The sequence below is a fragment of the Narcine bancroftii genome, chromosome 1 (assembly GCF_036971445.1).
Source record: "Narcine bancroftii isolate sNarBan1 chromosome 1, sNarBan1.hap1, whole genome shotgun sequence".
Lineage (NCBI taxonomy): Eukaryota > Metazoa > Chordata > Chondrichthyes > Torpediniformes > Narcinidae > Narcine > Narcine bancroftii.
The window spans coordinates 490057322-490078974 of record NC_091469.1 but is presented as its reverse complement, the minus strand read 5'-3'; the positions used below and the strand labels follow the sequence as shown (position 1 = coordinate 490078974).

General features: G+C 42.6%; 2 protein-coding genes across 2 annotated transcripts in view; one reads left to right on the top strand and one right to left on the bottom strand.

Annotated features, from left to right (window-relative positions):
- Positions 1–21653, top strand: part of bop1 (BOP1 ribosomal biogenesis factor) — a 273049-nt gene that overhangs the window by 115760 nt on the left and 135636 nt on the right. The window lies entirely within an intron of this gene.
- Positions 1379–21516, bottom strand: scxa (scleraxis bHLH transcription factor a). The gene is made up of 2 exons (XM_069917471.1): positions 20748–21516; positions 1379–1850 (listed from the first exon to the last, which is right to left on the bottom strand). The coding sequence occupies exons 1-2, from the start codon at positions 21237–21239 to the stop codon at positions 1812–1814; spliced, it is 531 nt and encodes a 176-aa protein (XP_069773572.1). The 5' UTR covers positions 21240–21516; the 3' UTR covers positions 1379–1811.

Here is a 21653-nt window from a genome sequence, read left to right as displayed (position 1 = left end):
CGTTACCTAATTTTACACATGCTAACTGTTGACGTTTATATGACTTTATTCATATTTAGGTATCTGTGCCCTCCTATTCATGATTTGCGGTTTTCTCTTTTTAATGAGACCGTTAATTTATATTGTGCCTCAGGGCATCCCAAAGTGTTTTGAAGGCATTGAAGTGCCGTCACTATTGCAGTGTGGGAGCCAGTCAATGAACAGTACATTCCACAATAACGATCAAATAATCTACTTTGGTAATGTTGATTGTAGAATAAGTGTTGGCAAGGACACTAATTTTTCATATTTATTGCTGCACACTAACCGTAGAATCTAGGAAGTTAGCCAGCAAAATCAGTGAAAACTGAAAATGGAAAAAGCGCTCACTCCAGGATATTGAGGGAGAAGGTGAAAACTGATACATTCTTCAGCCCAAAGCATCCAGAAGAAAGTGATGCCTTGACCAAGACCAGCTTGTGTTGCTCTTTTAAACAGGGCGATCAATCCAACAGCTCTCAAAACTATTTTCAGATGACAAAGAGAAGACTTGAGCTTTGTCCGTAATTGCATTTTTCTGTCCGTTTGAGGCATGGGGGCATTGTGGACAAGGTCAATGTTTGTCTTCATTGAAGGTGGTGTGAAGGCCATTTCAAATGGTAGCTCAGAGTCAAACCTGCAGACCAGTGAGAATGAAACATGAAGGTCTGTGATTGTAGTAAAAACACATGGAAATGCTGGAGGAACTCAGCCAGTCTTTTCAGCATCCATAGGAGACAAAGATATATTCCCAACATTTTGGGCCTGAAACGCTTATTCCTTGAAGAAGGGCTCAGGCCCGAAACGTCGGCAATATATCCTTGTCTCCTATGGATGCTGAAAAGACCGGCTGAGTTCCTCCAGCATTTTGGTGTGTTTTTAGACCAGTGAGAATGGCAAGTTTCCTCCTCTCAGTGAACCAGATGGGTTTTTACGACATTTTAATTGTTTCTAGTCATCGTTATTGCCTCTAGCTTTTTTTTTACAGATTTATTTAATGAAGTGAATTTAAATTGTCCAGCTGGTGAGGTTGAATTTGAACTCTTGTCTCTGGATTCCTTGTCCAGGATCATCATACACTCCGAATGCGACCCTCATGTGGAGCCAGAGTGGTGGGGAGACCAGACTGGGATCAGTGCTTTCCAGAAACATTGCTGACAATTTGCCATTTTGTGATTCATTTAATTGAGGTGGCCATTTGAATTTTCTGATACTGAACTCCTAACTGCTGAGTCTCCGGGGTGTGGCCAGGACCACAGCCGAACCCCTTGACAAGAAACCAACCGTGACATGTTGAGTTTTTTTATTTTATGTACAAAATTGAATTTTTATATTACATTTATTACATTACAAACCAGTATATGATAGCGAAGTTAATTGTGTAGTGAGTGTTCCAGTTTAATGCTTAAAGCCACTTTTTTGTAGTTTTGTCACTTTGTTTTTGAATTTTCTCCCTGGTGTCAGCCTCCAGCAGCAACTCAACAGTGTTTATTTTTAAAAAAGCAGCTTGACTGTATGATCAAATCGCTGTGTTCTGGCATCTTGGTCAAGGAACAGATTGGGGGTGCTTATCTAGCACTGAGCCCTTTGCAGCACCCCCTAGATGTGTGAGGAGAGTCCGGCACAGCCCAAGGGTAAAGAAAGGTTTTGTTCAACATCAATTTGCTGCAAATTTTTAGAACTGTCTTCACCGCTCCTTTATTTTCTCCCATCCTCGGATGCAAGGTTGATTGGTCTTCCTTTGAGTCTGCTGTGCTCATCCAGCATCTCGGGCTGCGCTGCACATTCCATTGTTAACTTCGGATGGTGCTCTTTCTGTCACGATCTTTGTTCTGTAGAAAGAAAGGAACTTGATTTTGAGTTTCCTGTTTAACTTGATTTTGAGTTTGTTCTCCATTACCTTCTGCAACTCTACCTTCTACCTTTCTAGAGCTGCTCCTCAGCTGTGAGGGGTTAACCACAAAACTGAGTTACAATAACTCTATCCACCCACCCATGATTTTTTGCAGCAACTTGATGAAATCTCCTTTTGCCTCTTGGTGTCTAGTGGAGATTCAGTGGCGATTTTTTTTAACTCGGGGAAACTTGCACTTGATTGTATATGGGGTGCAAGCAGAAAGTTTCTAGTGAAGGAAGAGTGCGCTCTTGAGAGAATGAGAGTTTCCCTGAGTTGTTCCAATTGACTTAAGAATCGTTACCCAGGAGCTTGTTTCTGTTCAAAAATTGAAATGTAATTCCCCCTCGCCCTTCCTTTGATATTGTCCTTCCATGAATGTGACCAACCAGGCCATCGTATTGTGAGGTTCTCAAACCTATCTGGAAACTTTCAAATGAATCAGGTTGCCCCGAAATATGAATATACGCAAGATGGAAAAAATCCTGTTATTTACCAAGTGGATGGGTGTTGACACAGGGTTACCTCTGCATGCTATCTCCACCTTTCCCTCTGTTCTCACTTTTCCTTTCCTTTGTTTAATTCACTTTCCTGTCTCTCCTCTGTTCCCGGATTTAATATTTTTCGATCTCCCGCCACCTTCACCCGAGTAATTTGATGGAGACATTTGACAGCTCAGGAAGCTGAGGCTGGAAAAACCACACAGTGAAAACTCCTATCGCACCTCTTCAGCTTTCAGACATGTGCGATGCGTTAGTTTGATTTGTGACTGCACCGAACACTAGGGCTGGAAATCTTTTTCTTGCTCGTGCCGAGACTCAAGAGAACTTAATTTAAAAACAAGAGCTTCTGGTTTCATTCCTCCCCCATCCTAACTGGATTTTATTCTTTTGTGCTAAGTCTGAGATTCCAGACTGATTGTTTTCTCAATCGTATGCCTTCCGCACGCCCACCCTGCTCCTGTTGAACCTGCACCTCCTCAACTCCTTCCCTGACATTCAGGGACAATTAATGCACTGTACTGTAGTTCCCCATCACTGCTTGACAGAGACTAAGTTCTAGTGTTAACTGTTGGAAGGGACAGGTTTTATCCTTGGGATAGTGTTCACTCTTTGGGAAGGCCTGTGGGCTGACTGCAAAGGGTGCTTTTTGCAAGATTCTTCTTTTGCAACACTCTGAGCCTCGAACCAGAGTGCTGGTATAGATTCTGACCCACTTGTGCGCCCGTCCAGATTAGCTAAGCTGGCATTCCTTTCAAGAGGAATAGAATATAAGAGAAGGGATGTGATGTTGAGGCTTTATAAGGGACTGATGAGACCTCACTTGGAGGATTGTGAGCTGTTTTGGGATCTCATTTAAGAAAGGATGTGCTGATGTTGGAGAGGGTTCAGAGAAGGTTCACCAGGATGATTTTGGGAATGAAAGGGTTATCGTATGAGGAGTGTTTGATGGCTCTTGGCCCGTTCTTGTTGAAATTTAGGAGAATTGGTGGGGGGGGGGGGGGGGGCGAATCTTAAACATTTCAAATATTGAAAGGGTTGGACAGAGTAAATGTAAAAATTTGTTTTCTATGGTGGGAGAAGAAGGCACGGTTTTAGGATTGAAGAGCTTCTGCTCAGAAAAGATGCAGAGGAATTTCTTTAGCCAGAGGATGGTAAATCTGTGGAATGTATTACCACGGGTTGTTGTGGAGGTCAACTCATTGGGTGTATTTAAGGCAGTAAATATTTAAGGGTATTAATATAGGGAGAAGGTTTTGGACAATGGGGCTGAATTGGAAAATGGATCCACTCTTGATTAAATGGTGGGGCAGACTCGATGGACTGAAAAGCCTATTTTTGCTCCTAGGTCTTATGGTCTTATTGATACTAAAGTCAGCAGTGTCTTTGTGCTGTTTAACATCCAGTTATTGATCTTTTCTCTAGAACAAAGCAATATGCTTTGGACTTGCTATGATAAATGCATCCAGATATTGCAAGCGGACTTTCTGTTGTCCCTGTGGGAAGGTTTAGTTACACTGCGGTGATGCAAAGTATTATTTTGATAACAGACTCCAGGGTTTTGCAAGCAGGATCTTGATATTATAGCAATAAATTGTAGATTACTCCTTAATAACTGGGTGAGTTATCTTTTTGAAATGAAATGGTTCCTTTCATCTTTAAGCATTTCATGAGTATTGGCTTACAAGTGATCATGAGAAGGATAACTGGTCCACTCTTTTTCTGGTGGGTCTGGTAATTCAGACTACCCCCTCAAAACCTCCACTTGCTTTCATTCCTCCTAAAATTCAAACATCCATGCTCTGGTTCAATTCTACAGAGGAATGTCAGGATTGTCCTGAATTAACTCCCAAATCCTTCCTGAGGTATCTGAGTGAAAGATTGTTGCATGGGATCAGGGCTGTTGACTGACTGGGACTGAGTGTCAGTATCCTGGGGTACACCAGCTCTATGAAAGGGCATTGCTTTTATGCAGCCATGGAACACAATAAATAAGTTACGGTAAAGTTGGCACTACCAACTTCAGCATCAGCTAATCTGTGTGGGTGCACAACTGGGCTTTCATGGCGACCCTCTGGTAAAAGGCTCACAGAGTCTTGCAAAAAGAAAGTGCAGCCTTTGGAGTCAACCCACAGGCTTTCCCAAAGAGCTAAAGCTATTCTAAGGACAAAACCTGCCCCTCTCAATGTAAAACACTAAAACCTAGTCTCTGTCAAGCAGTGAATGGGACAGGCAACACTTCACATGGAAAGCTACGTTACAGTAACAAAGCTGGTTAATTGACTGTCTTTGTGGATGACCAGAGGCTTTTCCCCAGGGTTGAAATGGCGAACACATGGAGCATAGTTTTAAGTTGCTTGGGAATAAGTACAGGAAGGATGTAAGAGATAAGTTCTTCACACGTGGAATGCGTTGCCGGCAACACTGGTGGAAGCAGGTACAATAGAATCTTTTAAGACATAAAGATAGATACACAGAACATCTTGGTTACACCATAGGGAAATTGTAGGCAATTATTATTTTGTTGGTACAACACTGTGGGTCGAAGGGCCTACCTATATTGTAGATTTCTGTCCTAGGAATACTTGGCTTTACTTGTGGCCATAGCTGTAAGTTCATGTTCTTCCACAATAGGTTGTGGAAATGAGTTTAATGTATCTAGTGATTTGTGGGTTGTAACCTGGAGAAATGAACCACAAGAAGCTGTCATGGCTATAGATTTAAAGACACAAATGATTCCCAAATTTCCTTCAGCTGGGGGAGCTGCCATCTGAAGCAAGTCTGGAATACTCGTGGCTTCCAATGCCACATTATAAGTTTGCCTTTTAATTGCTTCCAAGTAGCCTGGGCTGTTCAGTAAAGTCTACCTTGCTAGCATAGCTTGCATCTCAGGTCCAAATTTACTGATCGTGTGCCACATAGGAATGTGTCAAAATGTTGTACCAATCTGACTCCCTGCCTGCCTCAGGAACACTGAAGCTAATTTATGTTGCAGCCCTTTTACCTTGAGGAGCTCATTCCCGAGGTTGGGGTGTTATATTCTTTCTCCGCAGATGCTTTTTTCCGAGGTTGAGGCCTCATCAGCAATTCGACCGAAGCATTTGTGTGTCACAAGGATCCGAATCCACTTCATGGTTTGCTCAGAACAAACAGCTGACAGACTAACACCTTGTGTCCATCTTTCATCGCCAGCTGCCTGCTTGGGAACGACACTTTATATTCTGATTAAAATCTTACATTTATATGTTTTATTTTGGAAAAAAATCATACTTTTCTGTGAGTTCCACTTGAGTGTGTGCCAGCTTTATCTCTTGAGTCTAAGTGTAGTCCCTGTGCCTCTGAGCCAGTCTTGCCCTCAGTGTCTCTGTTGTGTCTGAGTTTTGCAGAGGTCAAGAATTGACTGAAGGGCAGGTGTGAGAATCCTACCTTGCAATCAGCACTGTTTGATTTGCCTACTAAATGCCTGCCTCCAGCGAAAAGCTGTGTGGGAACACTTGCCAAATATTTGGTTCAAATTGCTCACCGTGTCATTCAGTTGGTTGCAGGGGCGAACAGTGCTGCCAGTGTTTTTATTGTGGCCAATAATACATGCCTTGTGTCTGGTGTCGGGTAAATCCAAGTGACTTACAAAGGGGCCAGGTGGGGAAGTGGAGAGAAGAAAAGGTGATGAAGGGTGGTCTTTACCTCATCCGAAATGTACTTTTTAATATTTTACACATATATATATTGAATTGGAGGATGTGGACAGATCATGATAGTTTTTCCATGGAAGAAATTAATTCTACTCAAGTCCCTATTGCCTCTGTGCAAGAATAATTTGGGTAGTCCTACCTCTGCCCTCTGCTCACAGCCCTGCACAATATTTCCTTTCAGATACTTATCCAGCTCCTTCTGAACTTGAATTGGTTGTTGCCATGTGCCCCAAGACACAGTGAAAAACTTTGTTTTGTGTGCTTTCCAGACAAGTGAACCCATAAATACAGCAGGCAGTGCAATAATAAAACAAGGTGCAGGCTATAGTGTTACTAGAATAAAGTACAAGGTCCAGAGAAAAGTATCGTTAAACAATAATATATTTTGCAAGTGAGCGATTCATTCTGGAGACTGATAACAGCAGGAAAGAAGTTATCCTTGTATCTGGAATTTCATGCTTCTAAACTCATGTTTCTTCTACTTGATAGAAGTGGGGAGAGGAGTGTGACCCTGGTAGAATGCAGCCATTCTCAACAAGGGCCACAGAACATTTAAGTAAAAGCCCTTGTTTTCACCTTGCTTCACACAAACATTTTACATTTCTTTTATTATGTAGCCGGTGGGAGAGGAATACGACAGAAGCTAACTAAACCTGACTGCTTCACAGGGAAGGAGGACCCATAATCTTTGAGCAGAATCCTAAGAGGGCCATGGCCGGAAAAAAGAAAGGTTGCTTGAATATATTAGCAACTTACATGAGGCAGTGGAAGCTAAAGATGAGAGGAGGTTGGTTTATGTGATGGCCTGAGCAGTGTTCACACATCAATGTATTCTTGTGGCCTGTGTTAGAGCGCAACACTCGTACCAAATTGAGCTGCAGAAGGACAGGATACTGAACCCTAACCCGAATACTGTAATTACAATTTGCCTCCTCTTCTGCCACGACAGTACTTCTCCACCCAACCACTGTGTTTAATTTTTTTTTAAACCCTCCTGTCACTTTTGGTTCTTTAATTAACTTTCATTCAATGTCCTCTTTTTTGACTCCTTTGTGGTTAGAGTAGCGGTTAGCGGATTGCAGTTACAGCACCAGTGATCAGGGCTGGGATTTGAATTCTACGCTCTCTGTAAGGAATTTGTCCATTCTCCCTGTGTCTGCGAGGATTTCCTCTGGGTGCTCCAGTTTTCTCCCACCGTTCCAAACGTATGATGGGGCGGGGGGGGGAGTTAGGTAAATTCAGTGTAATTGGGTGGCATAGGCTCATGGGCCAAAAGGGCATGTCTAAATTTAAACTTGTGTCTAAATTTGCCAATGGGAACAATCTCTCTATCTCATTTCTGACCATAGCTTCATTTTTTTTTTAATTGCGTCCACTGAACTGAAGTTCCTCATCACTGAAATAATTTCTACAGCACTCTAAAATCATGACATTGGAGCAGAATAGGGTCTTTTGGCCCATCAAGTCCATCATGGCTGATTTACTATCCTTTTCAACACCTCTCTCTTGCTTCTCCCTGTAACCCTTGATTCACTTCCTCATCAAGAGCCTATATACCCAGCTTAAATATGCCAAAAGGCCCTCTCCAAAGCCCTTGCATCTTTCCCACAACTGGGCACAATGTTCCAGGCAAGTAAGGTGACATCCTTTCACCCACTTTCTGCCTCTATAAACCCATATCTCCTAATGTTTACTCAACTTGCCCTGCCATTAAACCAAGAGTTTTGTTTTGTCCCATTTTAAATTGTCATCTAGATTTTGTCTTTTCACGTTCTTTCTACAAAAATGTAAGATTTCACAATTTCACCATTAAATCTCATCATGCCTTCGAGCTGACCACTTCATCAGCCTCTGTCTTTCCCTCTCCTTTTTTCTCCCCCTATTCTCTCTCTCCCCGTTTTCTCTCCCTCCCCGTTTGCGCTCTCCCTCCCTCTCCATTTGCGCTCTCCTTTTTTCGTCCCCTCCTTTTTCTCTCTCTGTCTCCCTTTTTGTCTCTCTTTCTCTCTTCCCCTCCCCCCGCCCCCAACTTCGCCTGCTGGTTCACTGAATATCCACATTTTGATATCTGCACGTTTGACCATCGTGCCCTCTGCACCCCAGTTCTAATTGTTCATATATTTTGAGACAAGCATCAACCCTCTGAGCAATAGGGAACTCCACCATGCAATAATCTCCAATTAGGTAAACAGTCTTTTTATGACCACTCTGTTTTGCCTGTTACTTGCCTGTGGCAGCACAGATAGTGCAGTGGTTAATGCATCACTACTACAACACCAGCACCCCGGGTTTGTATACTGTGCAGTCTGTAAGGAGTTTGTACATTCTCCCCACCCATGTCTGCTTGGGCTTCCTCCGGGTGCTCTGGTTTCCTCTCATCTTTCAAAGCAGGTTAATTGGAGTATTTGACTGGTGCGGGTTCATTGTCCAGAAGGGCCGGTTACCGTGCTGTATGTCTAAATTTAAATTGTAGCCAATTTTCTACCAATATTGCTGCAGCTGCTTTTATTCCATGTGGACGTTGCTTGTATGTATCTTGCAACAACCAACAGATTTATCATTAACATTCACAAGACTTTTCAAATTTACGTAGTTAAGCAGTTTATGGTAAACTCTCTAATGGCTGTGGTGGAACGTCAATTTTTGTTCTGAATCAATAGTCCCAGATACTAGTAAACTGATTGAATCGCTGCTACCATCCGTAAAAGATAATTGGGCGTGTCTGTCACTGTTGTGGTCTAGCTTGTGTCCTCTTCCTTGCCTTTAAATTTTATTGCTTGTGCAGGTGTGTTCTCAATTACACCCACTCTTTCCTGGCAATAACTTTTGTTTTTCTCCCCTCTTCCTCAAGTATAATTATTCTTGTGTTCTCCGAAAATGATATCTGGCCCTCAATCTTTTAAAGCTGAAGAGATCAGTGGACTACAGTTAAATTAAATATGAACGCCTGTTAAAAAATCAAGATGTAGTGCTAAGGTGTGTTTGAACTTTTACACATAAAAGTAGCTGCATGGAACATAGCATATAGAACAGTACAGCACATGATTAATCCCCCATGATATCTGTGACAAACATGATTCCAAAAGTACAAAATACAAATGACATACTTCATTGGTCTTTAGCCACGACCAAAATAAATCCTGTGTATTAATTAGGTTGCTTTTAGATTGGTGAAGGCGGTGGGAGAGGGGAGGAGAGGCAATGATGAGTGCACAATTAGTGAAGCGGTTAGCGCAAAGCTATTACAGCGCCACCAGCCCAGGTTTGAATCACCGCTGTCTGTAAGGAGTTTGTACGTTCTCCCAGTATCTACGCGGGTTTTCCCCCGGGTACTCCAGTTTCCTCCCACCCTTCAAAGCACATGGAGATTGTAGGTAGATTAGTACATTTGGGTGGCATGGCCTCGTGGGCCAGAAGGACTCGTAACCATGCCATACGTCTGATTTAAAAAAAATAATTTAAAACCTCATCAAGGAACTGATTTTTTTGCTACAAATATTGGCTGAAAATTGTGAAATGCTACACTATCTTGACGGGAGATAATGGGGATTTTCTTCCCTCGATGTGGTTTATGTGATGCAGAAACTTTTATTCTTTACAACAGGTTGATTTGGCTGGGCGGTTTTCTACCCAAAGTCCTCCACCTATAAATCTGATAGGACAAGGGCACGGATTTCTTTCTTCGCAAGGCATTAAGTGAGCCATTAGATTTTTACAGCGACCTTGGCTGTTTTTTTTTTACCATCACTAAATAGATTGTTAAAATATTTTGGATAACTGAGGTGGAGGTTAAGCTTTCATTCTCTCGCTTACTGATCAAGTAATGGAATTATTATTCTCCCAAACAGATAAGCTCGGTAGAGACAATGCTGGAAGTAGAGCACATAAATTACTGGAACTGCACAACAAATTGGTCAGCACGTTGGTCTTCATTAAGACCATCAGATATAGGAGCAGAGTGAGTCATTTGGCCTGTTGAGTCAGCTCCACCATACCATTATGAGCTGAACCATTCTCCCACTCAGCCTGATTCTCCTGCCTTCTCTCCATAGCCTTTGATACCCTGACTATTCGGATACTTATCAATCTCTACTGAAACACACCCAACGACCCGTCCTCCATAGCCACCCATGGTAGCAAATTCCAGAGGCCAAAGAAATCCCTCCACATCACTTTTAAGTGGGCACCTTTCAATCCTGAAGTTGTCCTAGACTCTTCCCCCATGGGAAACACCTCCTCTGTCCAGCAGGGTTTTCCACATTCAAAATGCTTCTACAAGCACCCCCTCATGCTTCTGAACTCCAAGGAGAGCAGTCCAAGAGTGGTCAAACGTTCCTGACTGAAACGTATAAAATTTCATAGCTGTAGCTTAACCCTTTCAGTTGCAGATTTTACTGCTCCCAGTTTTGATGAGAGTTGTCACATTATACTTGGAAGACCGAGAAAGGGCCTTCTCCAAGCAACCCAGTAGGATGCTTTTAACATTCGTGCAGCTGGGTATGCAGCACCAATTATGGCCCTATAGAGTTACAATGAAAGGTAATTTATCTCCAAGGAAGGGCAGCCATGATGACACTGTTGTGGGGCTAATTCAGGAGCCTGATGGCTGAGGGGAAGAAACTTTCTTTCAGCCTGTTGGAGCAGGCTTTTGCATACTTGGGCCTTTTCCCTGATAGGAGAAGGGAGATGAGTACGTGTTGAGGGAGTAACGGTTCCTTCAAGCTGTTGGCTGTCTTTCCTGAGCAGTGGGAGAAGTGGATGGAGTCCATGATGGGTGTAAGGGGGTTGGTTGGGTTTGCAGCTTACTTTTGTTCCAGGTGATGGCTTACTGCTGCTCTGTGCAGTTTGCAAAGGTTCAAAGGGAAAGGCTAACCCACTTAATTCTTCCAACTATCAATAAATACCATATATATTCATGTAGTCCTTGAAATTGTGTAGTCGTTGATCCCACTTTTTTTGTCCCAAAAATCCCATGTTTTCATATGGCCACAGGAATCTCAGGGTTGTATGTGATGTCATGTATGTATTCTGACAATATATCTGAAATTTGACCCGTGTAAAAGTTGACTCCTCCCCCCACTTTTTTTGTGGCCCTGACTGCAGTTCCCCCCCACCCCCCACCCTGGCCGCCTGCCCATTGGAGCTCCCAAAGCCTTGAGCAATGCAGGAACTTAACACAGTCAAAGATATGAATCATGTAAAAGTCGAGGCACCCCCCCCTCCAATTTGAACCAAAAAATTGGACGATTACATGATTATATATGGTATGTCTTGTCTATTTAGAGGTAAACAAGAAAATTTACACATTAGCTATATTTTTCAGTTTGATTTGTCTAAGGTACACTTTGGGTGAGGGGAGGTTTAACTTCAATTACTAGTTCTCAACAGCCTGCTTTATCCTTGACATCTCGGCCGAATAGAGACTTTTATCTTACCCCCAGGTTGGAGAACTTGAGTTGAGAAGGATTATGAGCCCAGACAATCTCACAACTCAGATGGCTTTGTTTAAAATTTGATGAGCATTGAACTCCATGTGCTGTGCTAGGTGTCCTCAAGAACTCCTCACTTTGTGTCACTTCCCTACTTTCCATCTACTGTTTTGAGTTCTGAATCTCTCTTCTTATTTTATGAAGAAATCTGGGAGTGACAGAGTTTCTCCATGGTTTATTAAATGTCTGCCTTGTACTCTTGGCTTCAATCCAGATGATGTGGTGATGATCACACCTTTAAATCACCCGCAAAAATGGGTCAGAGCGATAAGAGTTGGTTTGAAACTTTGCAATAAAACCCAAGTTTCTGCAGAAAGGCAGAATATGGGTAATTCAGCGCCTTCATTATTTTGGGGGACTGATTGTAAAGGTAAAGGTTCCATTCTTGTCACATAATATTACATTTAGAATGTAACATACATGAAATTCTTTAACTTTTGTCTCCTGTAAGGCGGGCAGACTGAGTCGCCACTTTGTCCAGCGCCCCTCACAGAAATCTACAGCCCCTGGTGTTCCGAGCAGTCATCCCTCCAAGCACTGACCAGGCCTGCGCCTGCTTAGCTTCCAAGATCAGACAATCGCAGGCTGTCAGGTGCTGTTGTGTATTCACACTGCACAATCCCACAGTTGATTATCATTTTGTAGGCTACCCAGTATCTGTAGTAAGGCATGTGATTGTATCTCAAACTCTTATCTAATGCTTCAACATTAAAGAATCCTTTTTTTAAAGCAAGCACAAAATGGATACTTGCATAAGTTGCCAATCCCTTCCTGGGTTGGAGGAGGTTTACTAATTCAGCACATTTTTTTCAGCGTTTTATCTCCTACAAAACCATTTCAGTTTACGGCACAAATGATCCATCATGGCACCTATGTTGGGTGATCTTCTTGTTGCTGGTTGTCTGTTTTGTGGCTGAACTAGCCGTGATTTACTAAGCATTTGTAAAAGCACTCTTTCAACTAGCTTGCACCATTCAAGAAAGAGTCTTGAAAACTAATGGTAGGAATTTGACAACGTTTAATAGTGAAATTTTACTTTATCTTGACATTTTTTAAAATCTATCACTTCCATTCAACATGTAACAGGAGATAATGGATGATGGAATAATTGCTTAGTTGTATTGAGGGCAAAGGGAGTGAGAAAAGGATCTGCTTTATTTTTGTAAGATCTCAAGGAGTAGGTTATTCAGCTCTCACGTCTGCCCCGCCATTTAATCATGAGCTGATCCATTCTCCTGCTGAGTCCCTCTGCCTGGCCTTAACCCCATAAACTTTGATACCCTGACTAATCAAGAACCTATCAATCGCTGCCTTAAATACACCCAATGATCTGGCCTCCACAACCGCCTGTGACAACAAATTCCACAGATTCACCACCCTCTGGCTGAATAAATTCCTCCGCATCTCGGTTCTAAGTGGACATCCTTCGATCCTGAAGATGTGCCCTCTTGTCCGAGACTCTCCCACCATGGGAAACATTTCTACATCTACTCTATGGAAAGCAAGTTTTTCTCTTGTTTTCCCAGTGTCCTGAGGGCTCAAGAAGGAGCCTGGGCAATGAAATATAACATAATAAATAAAATCAGATAAGGTGAGAGCTAGCGTGCAGTGACAAAGAGGAGTGTGCTCTTAGGATATGCTCTTTACTTGTTTGAATAGGCAACAAAATTCTAGAGGCTGTCCTTCTTCCAGTTGTGCAGAATAATGTGAGGGAAAATAGATAGGTAGTGAGGAGAAACAATGCGATTACCAGAGCTGCTACTATTAAATCAAAGCTCATCCAGTGATTTCTATGGTATGTTGGCCTTCATGTCAAGAGGGTTTGAGTCTAGGAACAAGGATCCCTTACTGCAGCTGTACAGGGCCTTGGTGAGACCCCACCTGAAGTATTGTGTGCAGTTTTGGTCACCTTATCTAAGGAAGGATGTTCTTGCAATGGAGGGAGTGCAAAGGCGATTCACCAGGCTGATACCTGGAAGGGCAGGAATGACTTATGAGGAAAGATTGCGCAAATTGGGATTGTACTCGCTGGAGTTTAGAAGATTGAGAGGGGATCTCATAGAGACGTATAAAATTCTGGCAGGACTGGACAGAATGGATGCAGATGGGATGTTTCCAAGGATGGGAAAATCCAGAACCCGGGGCCATGGTTTGAGGATAATAGGCAAACCATTTAGGACCGAGATGAGGAGGAATTTCTTGACCCAGAGGGTGGTGAATCTGTGGAATTCATTGCCACAGAGGGCAGTAGAGGCAGGTTCATTCAATCTATTTAAGAGGGAATTAGATCTATTCCTTCAGTATAAGGGTATTAAAGGTTACGGAGAGAAGGCGGGGACAGGGTACTGAACTTTAAGATCAGCCATGATCTCGTTAAATGACGGAGCAGGCTCGAAGGGTCGAATGACCTACTCCTGCTCCTATTTTCTATGTTTCTACCACTTCCTGCTGCCCCTCTCTTACCTATCCATCTGTCTCCTTTCCTCCAATTCTCCACTTCCTGCCCTCTATTCATAGAGCTATCCCTTCCTCCCCCCCATGTTTTATCGTGCCCTCCCTCCCTTATCCACCTCTTGTCCATGGGCCTTTAATTTCCCCCACCCCCCACCTCCATTTTATTCAGGGGCCTGTCAACATTTTGCTCATGCCTTAATAACAAGGCTCAGGCCCGAAACAGTTGTTTCTGTATCTTTCTTTTCCTTTATAAATACACTATTTGACCCACTGAGTTTCTCCAGCATTTATTTTTACTTCAATCTCTATGTCTGCAGACTTTCGTGTTTCACTCATCCAGTGACTTAGGCCATCTGTCACCTGCTGTTTAGATTTGAAATTGGCTTTCTGATCAAAACTCTTGAAGAGGGTACAAATGACTGGCTGTTGTCATCAGGAGTGAGGTGAAATGGTGTAAAATTATCGATGTACTTCATTGATACTATCCAATGTCGAATGACTGCAGAGCAAGCTTTGTCTCTGCTGTTCTTAAAGGTTTGGTTAAATTCATCTACTTCAGCAGTTTGGATGAGGTGGGCGAAAAAGTGAGCATTGCCTTTTCAGCACCTCCTTCAACAGGACAAAGTGAGAGTTCACCATTGAAGCTTGTCGAATTCTCGTCCTTGGTTTTTGAGTCTCTTTCCAAGACAATAAGTGAAAGCTTGAATTGATTCTGGGGACCATGGATCCGAGGTGAGGTCATGATTTGCTTCAGTCTCAACTGCTTATATCGGCTGACTACATCAGGTGAACTCACCGAGTCCTTTGCCCACTGACGGGGAATCAATTTTAAGTGAAGGGGAGAGATTTAATGGATACCTGAGGGGCATCCTTTTACACAGAGGGTGGTGAGTGTATGGAACAAGCTGCCAGAGGAGGTGGTTGAGACAGGTACTGTTGCGACATTTAAGGAACATTTGGAAGCATCGATTTGGAGGGATATAAGCCAAACACGAGAGTAATTCTTTTGATCCACAAGTTCAAGTTGGGCCAAGGGACCTGTGTCGGAGCTCTGTGACTGATTCTATTCTTTGAATTTGCGCAAGTGCAGATTGATTCCTGCATGACCATTTTCTTGTATGAGGAGAGATTAAGCAAGAGTTGGCCGATTAAACCTTATTAAACTCTATAAATCCAACTGTCCAGGATCAATCTTGACCTTGTGCTGTGTGAATTTTCCCCTTGTGCTCTGGTTCCCCCTTGCCACCCCAAGGTGAGCAAATTGGTCAGTTAATTGGCTGCTGTAAATTGCCCTGAGTGGAGAATCGGTGTGGAGTTGATGGGTATGTGAGCAAGAAATGGTTACGATGGGGTGTGGGTAAGACTGAGGGGAATGTTGGGAGCTGGAGCATAGATGTGATGGGTTGAAATATCTCTTGTAACCTTTTTTAAAATGTCTCAGAAGAAAATATAAGAAATTAATAACATTTCTAAAGAGCTTTAAGAAGATCAATGTGGTGTTTCCTTTGACTGTGAAGTCAAGAACTTGCTATCTCAATCCTGGATGGCTGGCCTCTTAAAATAAGATGAGGGTGATGTGTCTGTAGAATTTTCTTCTCAATTGGAAACTCAGTTTCAGCAAACATAAAACTAGAGAACATTATAAGCACAGAAAACAGGTCCTTCTAGTCTGTGTCAAACTTTTTTTTTTGCCTAGTCCTACTGACCTGCACCCAGTCCATCTCCCTCCCTACCCCTCCCATCCACGGACCCATCCAGAATCTTCTTAAAATATTAAAATTGAGCCCTCATTCACCACTTCATTCCACACTCCCACCATAGAACGTTACACCACAGAAACAGGCCCCTTCTTGTCTGTGCCTAGTCCTATTGACCTTCACCTGTTCCTAACCCTCCATCCCTCTCCCATCCATGTACCTGTCTAAATTCTTCTTAAATGTTAAAATTGAGCCCACATTCATCAACTCAGCTGGCAGCTTGTTCCACACCCCCACCACTCTCTGTGTGAAGACGTTCCCCCTCATGTTCTTCCTAAACATTTCCTCTTTTACTCTTAACCCATGTCATCTGGTTTGTATCTCACCTACCCTCAGTGAAAAGCCTATCTACGTTTACTGTGTTTATGCCCCTCATAATTTTTAACACTTCTATCAAATCTCCCCTCATTCTTCTGCACTCCAAAGAATAAAGTCCTCATCTGTTTAACCTTTCCCTGTAACTCAATTCCTGAAGTCAGGACAACATCTGAGTAGATCTCTGCACTCTTTCTACCTTATTGCTATCTTTCCTTTCGTTCGTTGAAGAAATTCCCCATAATCCATGTCCTCTGGTTTGTATCTTACCTAAACTCGGTAGAAAAAGCCTACTTGCATCTCCTGTGAATAAGGGCTCAGGCCTGAAACATCTCTTATATATCTTTACCTTCTATGGTCACTGTGAGACCAGCTGAGATCCTCCAGCATTTCTGTGTTTTTACTAGAATCTCAGCGGCTGCAGACTTTCGTGTTTCACTTTATCTGTACCCCTCCTAATTTTAAATACCTTGATCAAATCTCCCCTCATTCTCCTACGCTCCAGGGAATAAAGTCCAAACCTGTTTAATCTTTCCCTGTAACTAAGATGCTCAAGACCCGGCAACGGCAACATCCAGCAGAGAATGAGGATTTTTGGCAACGGGGTTAATGTATGAAAGCAATCCTGAAGTCAAAGTACTGAATGACAACGTAGGGACAAAGCATTGATTGGCCTCGTGATGCTTTTGTTGCATTGACATGGGAGTAAATTTGACTTGTGCCTTGGTGTCACATTGGTCGTCTTATTTTATCGGCAGGGTGTTTATGCTGCAACTGTACAGGATACTGGTGAGGCTGCATCTGGAGTACTGCATGGAATTCTGGTCTCCTTACTTGAGAAAGGATTTACTGGCCTCGGAGACTGCAGAGGAGCTTCAGTAGATTGATTCCAGAGATGAGGAGGGTTAGTCTATGAGGAGAGAATGAATTGTCCTGGGACTATACTTGCTAGAGTTTAGAAGAATTAGAGGGGATCTTATGGAAACATTTAAAATATGAAAGACATAGATAGAGGTTGCTTTTTTTTTTAATCCATTGATAGGTGAGATGAGAACTAAGGAGCATAGCCTCAAAATTCAGGGGAGTCGATTGAAGGTGGAGATGAGAATGAACTGGTTTTCCTAGAGAGGGGTGAATCTATGGAGTTATCTGCCCATGGACATAGTGAAGGCTACTTCAGAAAACATTTAAGACAAGACTGGATATATTTTTGCATAGTAGGAGAATTAAGGGATATGGAAAAAAGGCAGATAGGTGGAGATGAGCCTAACATGAAATGAACCATGATCTTAAATCAATCGATGGCCACTCCTGCTTCGATTTCTTATGTAAAGCTCTCGAAGGTGATACAAGTGAGTTCTCTCTGCTGAGCGCTTCTCTTTTGCAGAAGAGCTGGTGAATTAGGGGCTTCTTCAGCCAGTAATTGTGAAAACCGCTTTGATATAGAATTTTGTTGTGTGGAAGCGGGTCTTTTTTTCTTGTAATAATGACCATTCTTTGAAGGCGCTTCACTGGATGTAGAGCAGTTTTAAAAGGGACACGAGAGATGTTGGATAAGTGCCAGTCTGACATTTTTATAGAATGAAACGTGAATCCATAGAGGGTAAAAGGGTTCATTTGGTTTGTTGTGACTGGGCTGGTACTTTTTTTTTAAAAAAAAGCTATTTAGTTCTGTCTCACCACAGCCTTTCCAAAAGGCAATATTTTTCCTTTGGGAAGTTTACTAAATTATCTGTTTATTACCTTTTTAGCCTGTGCGTTTCGGATCATCAGTTTGTATCAAAAGGGGAATTTCATACTCAAAGCAAAAACTTCGACCCCTTTGAACTATGCAGAGTGTTTTTATTCTTTGTTTTGAATCCTGCAAGCCTTGCTGTGAAATACCATACAAGTTGTGTCTGTTTCTATTTGTTTAAGTGCAGAAGTTCCATGTCCTTCTAACATGATATTGAGGACCTCTGACTGTAGATGGACCTGGCAGTTCAGATCTATTGATAACAAGTTCTGTTAATAAGATCCCAAGCAGCAGAATGGAGTGTTTTTGCCCTAGCTATATTTGAATCATTCAGATGGTCAGAAAGTGAAGGATATCCTGTGTGGGTAGGAGTACTTTCATTCACCTTTTTTAACTGCAGCATAAAGTGATGAGGAAAATTGCTCCTTTTCCGTCTATTTGGGCCGGCACAGTTACCATAGTAGTTCGCGCATCGGGACTGGCGTATGAATCTAGCGCGGTCTGAAATGAGTTTATACATTCTCTCTGTGTCTGCGTGGGTTTCCTTCCTCCAGGGGCTCCGATTTCCTCCTGTCCTTGAATGTACCAGGGGTTGTAGGTCAATTGGGTGTAATAGGGCGGCACGGGCTCATGGACCGAAAGGGCCTGTTACATTGCTGTAAGTTTAAATTTTAAAAATTAAATTTAAAGATTTTAATATTTTTAATAGAATGTCTTTGTCTGAAATTTAAATCTGATAATAATCTGCAAAAAAAATTTTTTAATTGAGCACGCTATTGCTTTTGAGAAGCATCCTCGAGAAATCGGGGTATGCTTCAACCCAATTAATTGCCTTTAAAACCCAACAGATGTTGGAATGTGGTGCAGGAAACAAACTGCTGGAAGAACTCTGTGGGTTGAACAGCCTCAGTGGAGGTAAAGAGACAGTTGACTTTTTGTATAAAGTCCATGAATCGACCCCATTTTTGAGGTGAAATGCAGTCATCATTTGGTGGAAAAAACACGTACCAAGGGTTGATAGCAAGAACCCATGAATTTCGGAGGATATGAACTCAATGCAAAAAAAAAACCAGTCCAATTAATGTGTTTTTGATGGTGTCTTATGTAATTTGACGGTGAAACGAAGATTGGAGAACTCTGCTTTTAATCTTTGAATTTTTAATCTTTGCATCCATTTAAACGGGCCTTCTGGTTTAAATGTTTTTCTCAAGAAATGGCTGCTAACAATGCAGATCCCTTTGGGCTGCACTGAAGGATGTTTGTGGCCTCGCTAAGTTAAAGATGGTGGTTCAAAATCCATCCATTGCCCGGGAGGGAAGCTGATGTATTTTGCTTGTGCACAAAGTGGGCACGCGGTAGACGTGCTTTATGCTTAAAATTTCTTTGTGGTTTATACACAGCAGGCCCAAAGGGATTGTGCATCCTTCTCAGCCGCAGAACTCAACCAGACATTTTTCTTGTTGATTTGAAACCCGAGGAAAGGCAGATCAAAAAGCTTGTGAGGAAAGTTAAATTAAAGTAGGACCCCGATCAATAAAAAATATTCTTCTAAGTGATCTCAAACATTGAGTTTTGAGTCTCTCTAAGTTGCATGTTGTCGGTGTAAATAAAAATGTTTGCATTTCTCACACGATTGTCTCTTTCAGAATACTTTATAGCCAATAAGATACTTTGGGGTATAGCTGATGTTGCAATGGAGGAAACGTGGCAATAATTTGTGCACAGAAATCTCCTATTGTGACGATGGTCTGTTTTAGAAACATTGATTGAAGAAATGGTTAAATTTAAATTAAATTTTAATTTTGACATACAGCACGGAAACAGGCCCTTTCAGCCCATGAGCCCGTCTCTCCCAATTACACCCAATTGACCTTCAACTCCCGGTGTGATTTGAAGGGTGGGGAAAAAAACCGGAGCACCAAGAGGAAACCCACGCAGACACAGGGGGAACGTACAGACTCCTTACAGCGTGAGATTTGAACCCCTGGTCCCAATTGCTGGCGCTGCTCTAGCATTGCGCTAACCGCCATACTAACCGTGCTATCCTTCATCTCTTTGGAAAGAGTACTGTAGGATATTTTAGAAGAACACACTGAGTTTTATAGCTTCTTTTAGCCTGCTGATCTATAATCTCAGCCTGGACTTTCATGCTTGAATTACCAGATTGGGACATCAACTCAAAAAGCTCTATCTCAGACAAGAGTACTGACCCGCAGCTGATAGCTGCACAAATCCTTGGACAGCTTTGCTCCAACACAGCAGTAAAACTTCATCACACTTCAGAGAATTAATTTCTTTGCTTACCATGTCTGTGGGAATACTACCACAGCACACTCCTAGATGCACGTGAATTAAGTACTCGTGTACCATTAGATTTGCACTAAAGCCGATGTTTTGGATTTTGTTGAAGGTCGGGCCAGGCTTAGGGCTGCTTCTTGCACCTTGCACTTTGTTCAGAATTGTTTGTTGCCTGAAGTGCTTGTCTGTGTAGAAGGATGGTAGTGTGAGTTGCTGTAGAGTTAATTTGTGTACCTCTGATGGAGACTGCGAGACCAGCTGAGTTCCTCCAGCTTTCTGTGTGTTTTTACTTATGAGATGGAAAACCGCTTAAATTATTTGGAGATTTGGGACAGAGATGCTTAAAGTTTTGTGGTTGAGATTCATTGGAAATTCTCTTTTGTGCTACTTTAGCCTTAACGTAAACTCCAAGTTCTGCAGTACAGGTTGAAATTTTACACATCTGGGAAAAATAAACACAATGAGTTTCAAAGGTAGCCCTGCGTGTTATTTGTGTGGGAGATTGGATGCAGACAGAGGGAACCTGGGTACAGGTTAGAGGTAGACTAGAGCCGACAGGTTTCACATGCCCACGAGAGTGAGGAAAGTTTGTACCTACCATCCTTCTTTGGTTGCTCAGACAGAAAGTGCAGATCTGTTTGGGCTGGCTATTCTCGGACTCAGTGACCCTGGTGCCAGGGTAGTAGCTGGACGTGCTCGTATGGCAGGGTTGTCCATCGCCAGCTTCTCCCAGCAGCAGCACGTTTCCCAGGTGCGAGATGTAACTTGAAGCCAGTCGCAGCGTCTCTATTTTGGAGAGTTTCCTATCAGCGGGCTCGGTGGGGATGAGGGTCCGGAGGGCTGTGAAAGCCGTGTTCACACTGTTGGTCCTGTCTCTCTCTCTGGCATTTGCAGCTTGTCTCTGCCTAATGACTCCTGGCACCCTGACTTTCCTTTTCCTCTTTCCTCCTCCACCACCGTAAGGTCCTAGGCTGAAAGATGTCTCTGAGCCCGAGCTCTCACTGTCGAGTTCCTCATCTCCTTCTGACAGCATGCCGATCTCCGGGTAGAGGCAACGGCTGGGCACCGATCTCAGCATGGCAAAAGACATTAGTGCTCAAGCAGGATTTATTCACCCGGAGTGTCTCCCCAGCAGCTTTCCTTTTCTGTCCCTCAAAACCCAAAGGTTTAGATCCAATAAAATAAGAGACAATTTTCAAAAATTCATATTTGGGTCACTGTCAGACCCTCTTCCCCTACCAAGATAAATTTTTTTCCACTTTAATTTGGTTATTTCTTTTTGTCTACCTCTTACCTTTTTCTCCCTTTCTCTCTTTCTAGCCCTCCCTCTATATTTCTATTTCTCTGTCTCTATTTCTCTTTTGCTCTCTCTTTCTCTCTCTCCTTTTACCTCTATATCTTTCTCTCTTTATATCTTTCTCCAAGTGTTTCAGGCTTCGCTGAGATCAGGTTTTTATAAGTTGGAGGCGGGATTCAGTCGGGGGCGTTCTAGGGAGATCTCTGT

What these genes read in the sequence shown, in the direction of transcription:
- scxa (XM_069917471.1), bottom strand. Translation starts at nt 21,239, where the DNA reads ATGTCTTTTGCCATGCTGAGATCGGTGCCCAGCCGTTGCCTCTACCCG. An exon ending in TGAGCAACCAAAGAAGGATG is followed by an intron (nt 1,851 to 20,747) that starts GTAGGTACAAAC and finishes TTCTTTCTACAG; the next exon opens with AACAAAGATCGTGACAGAAA.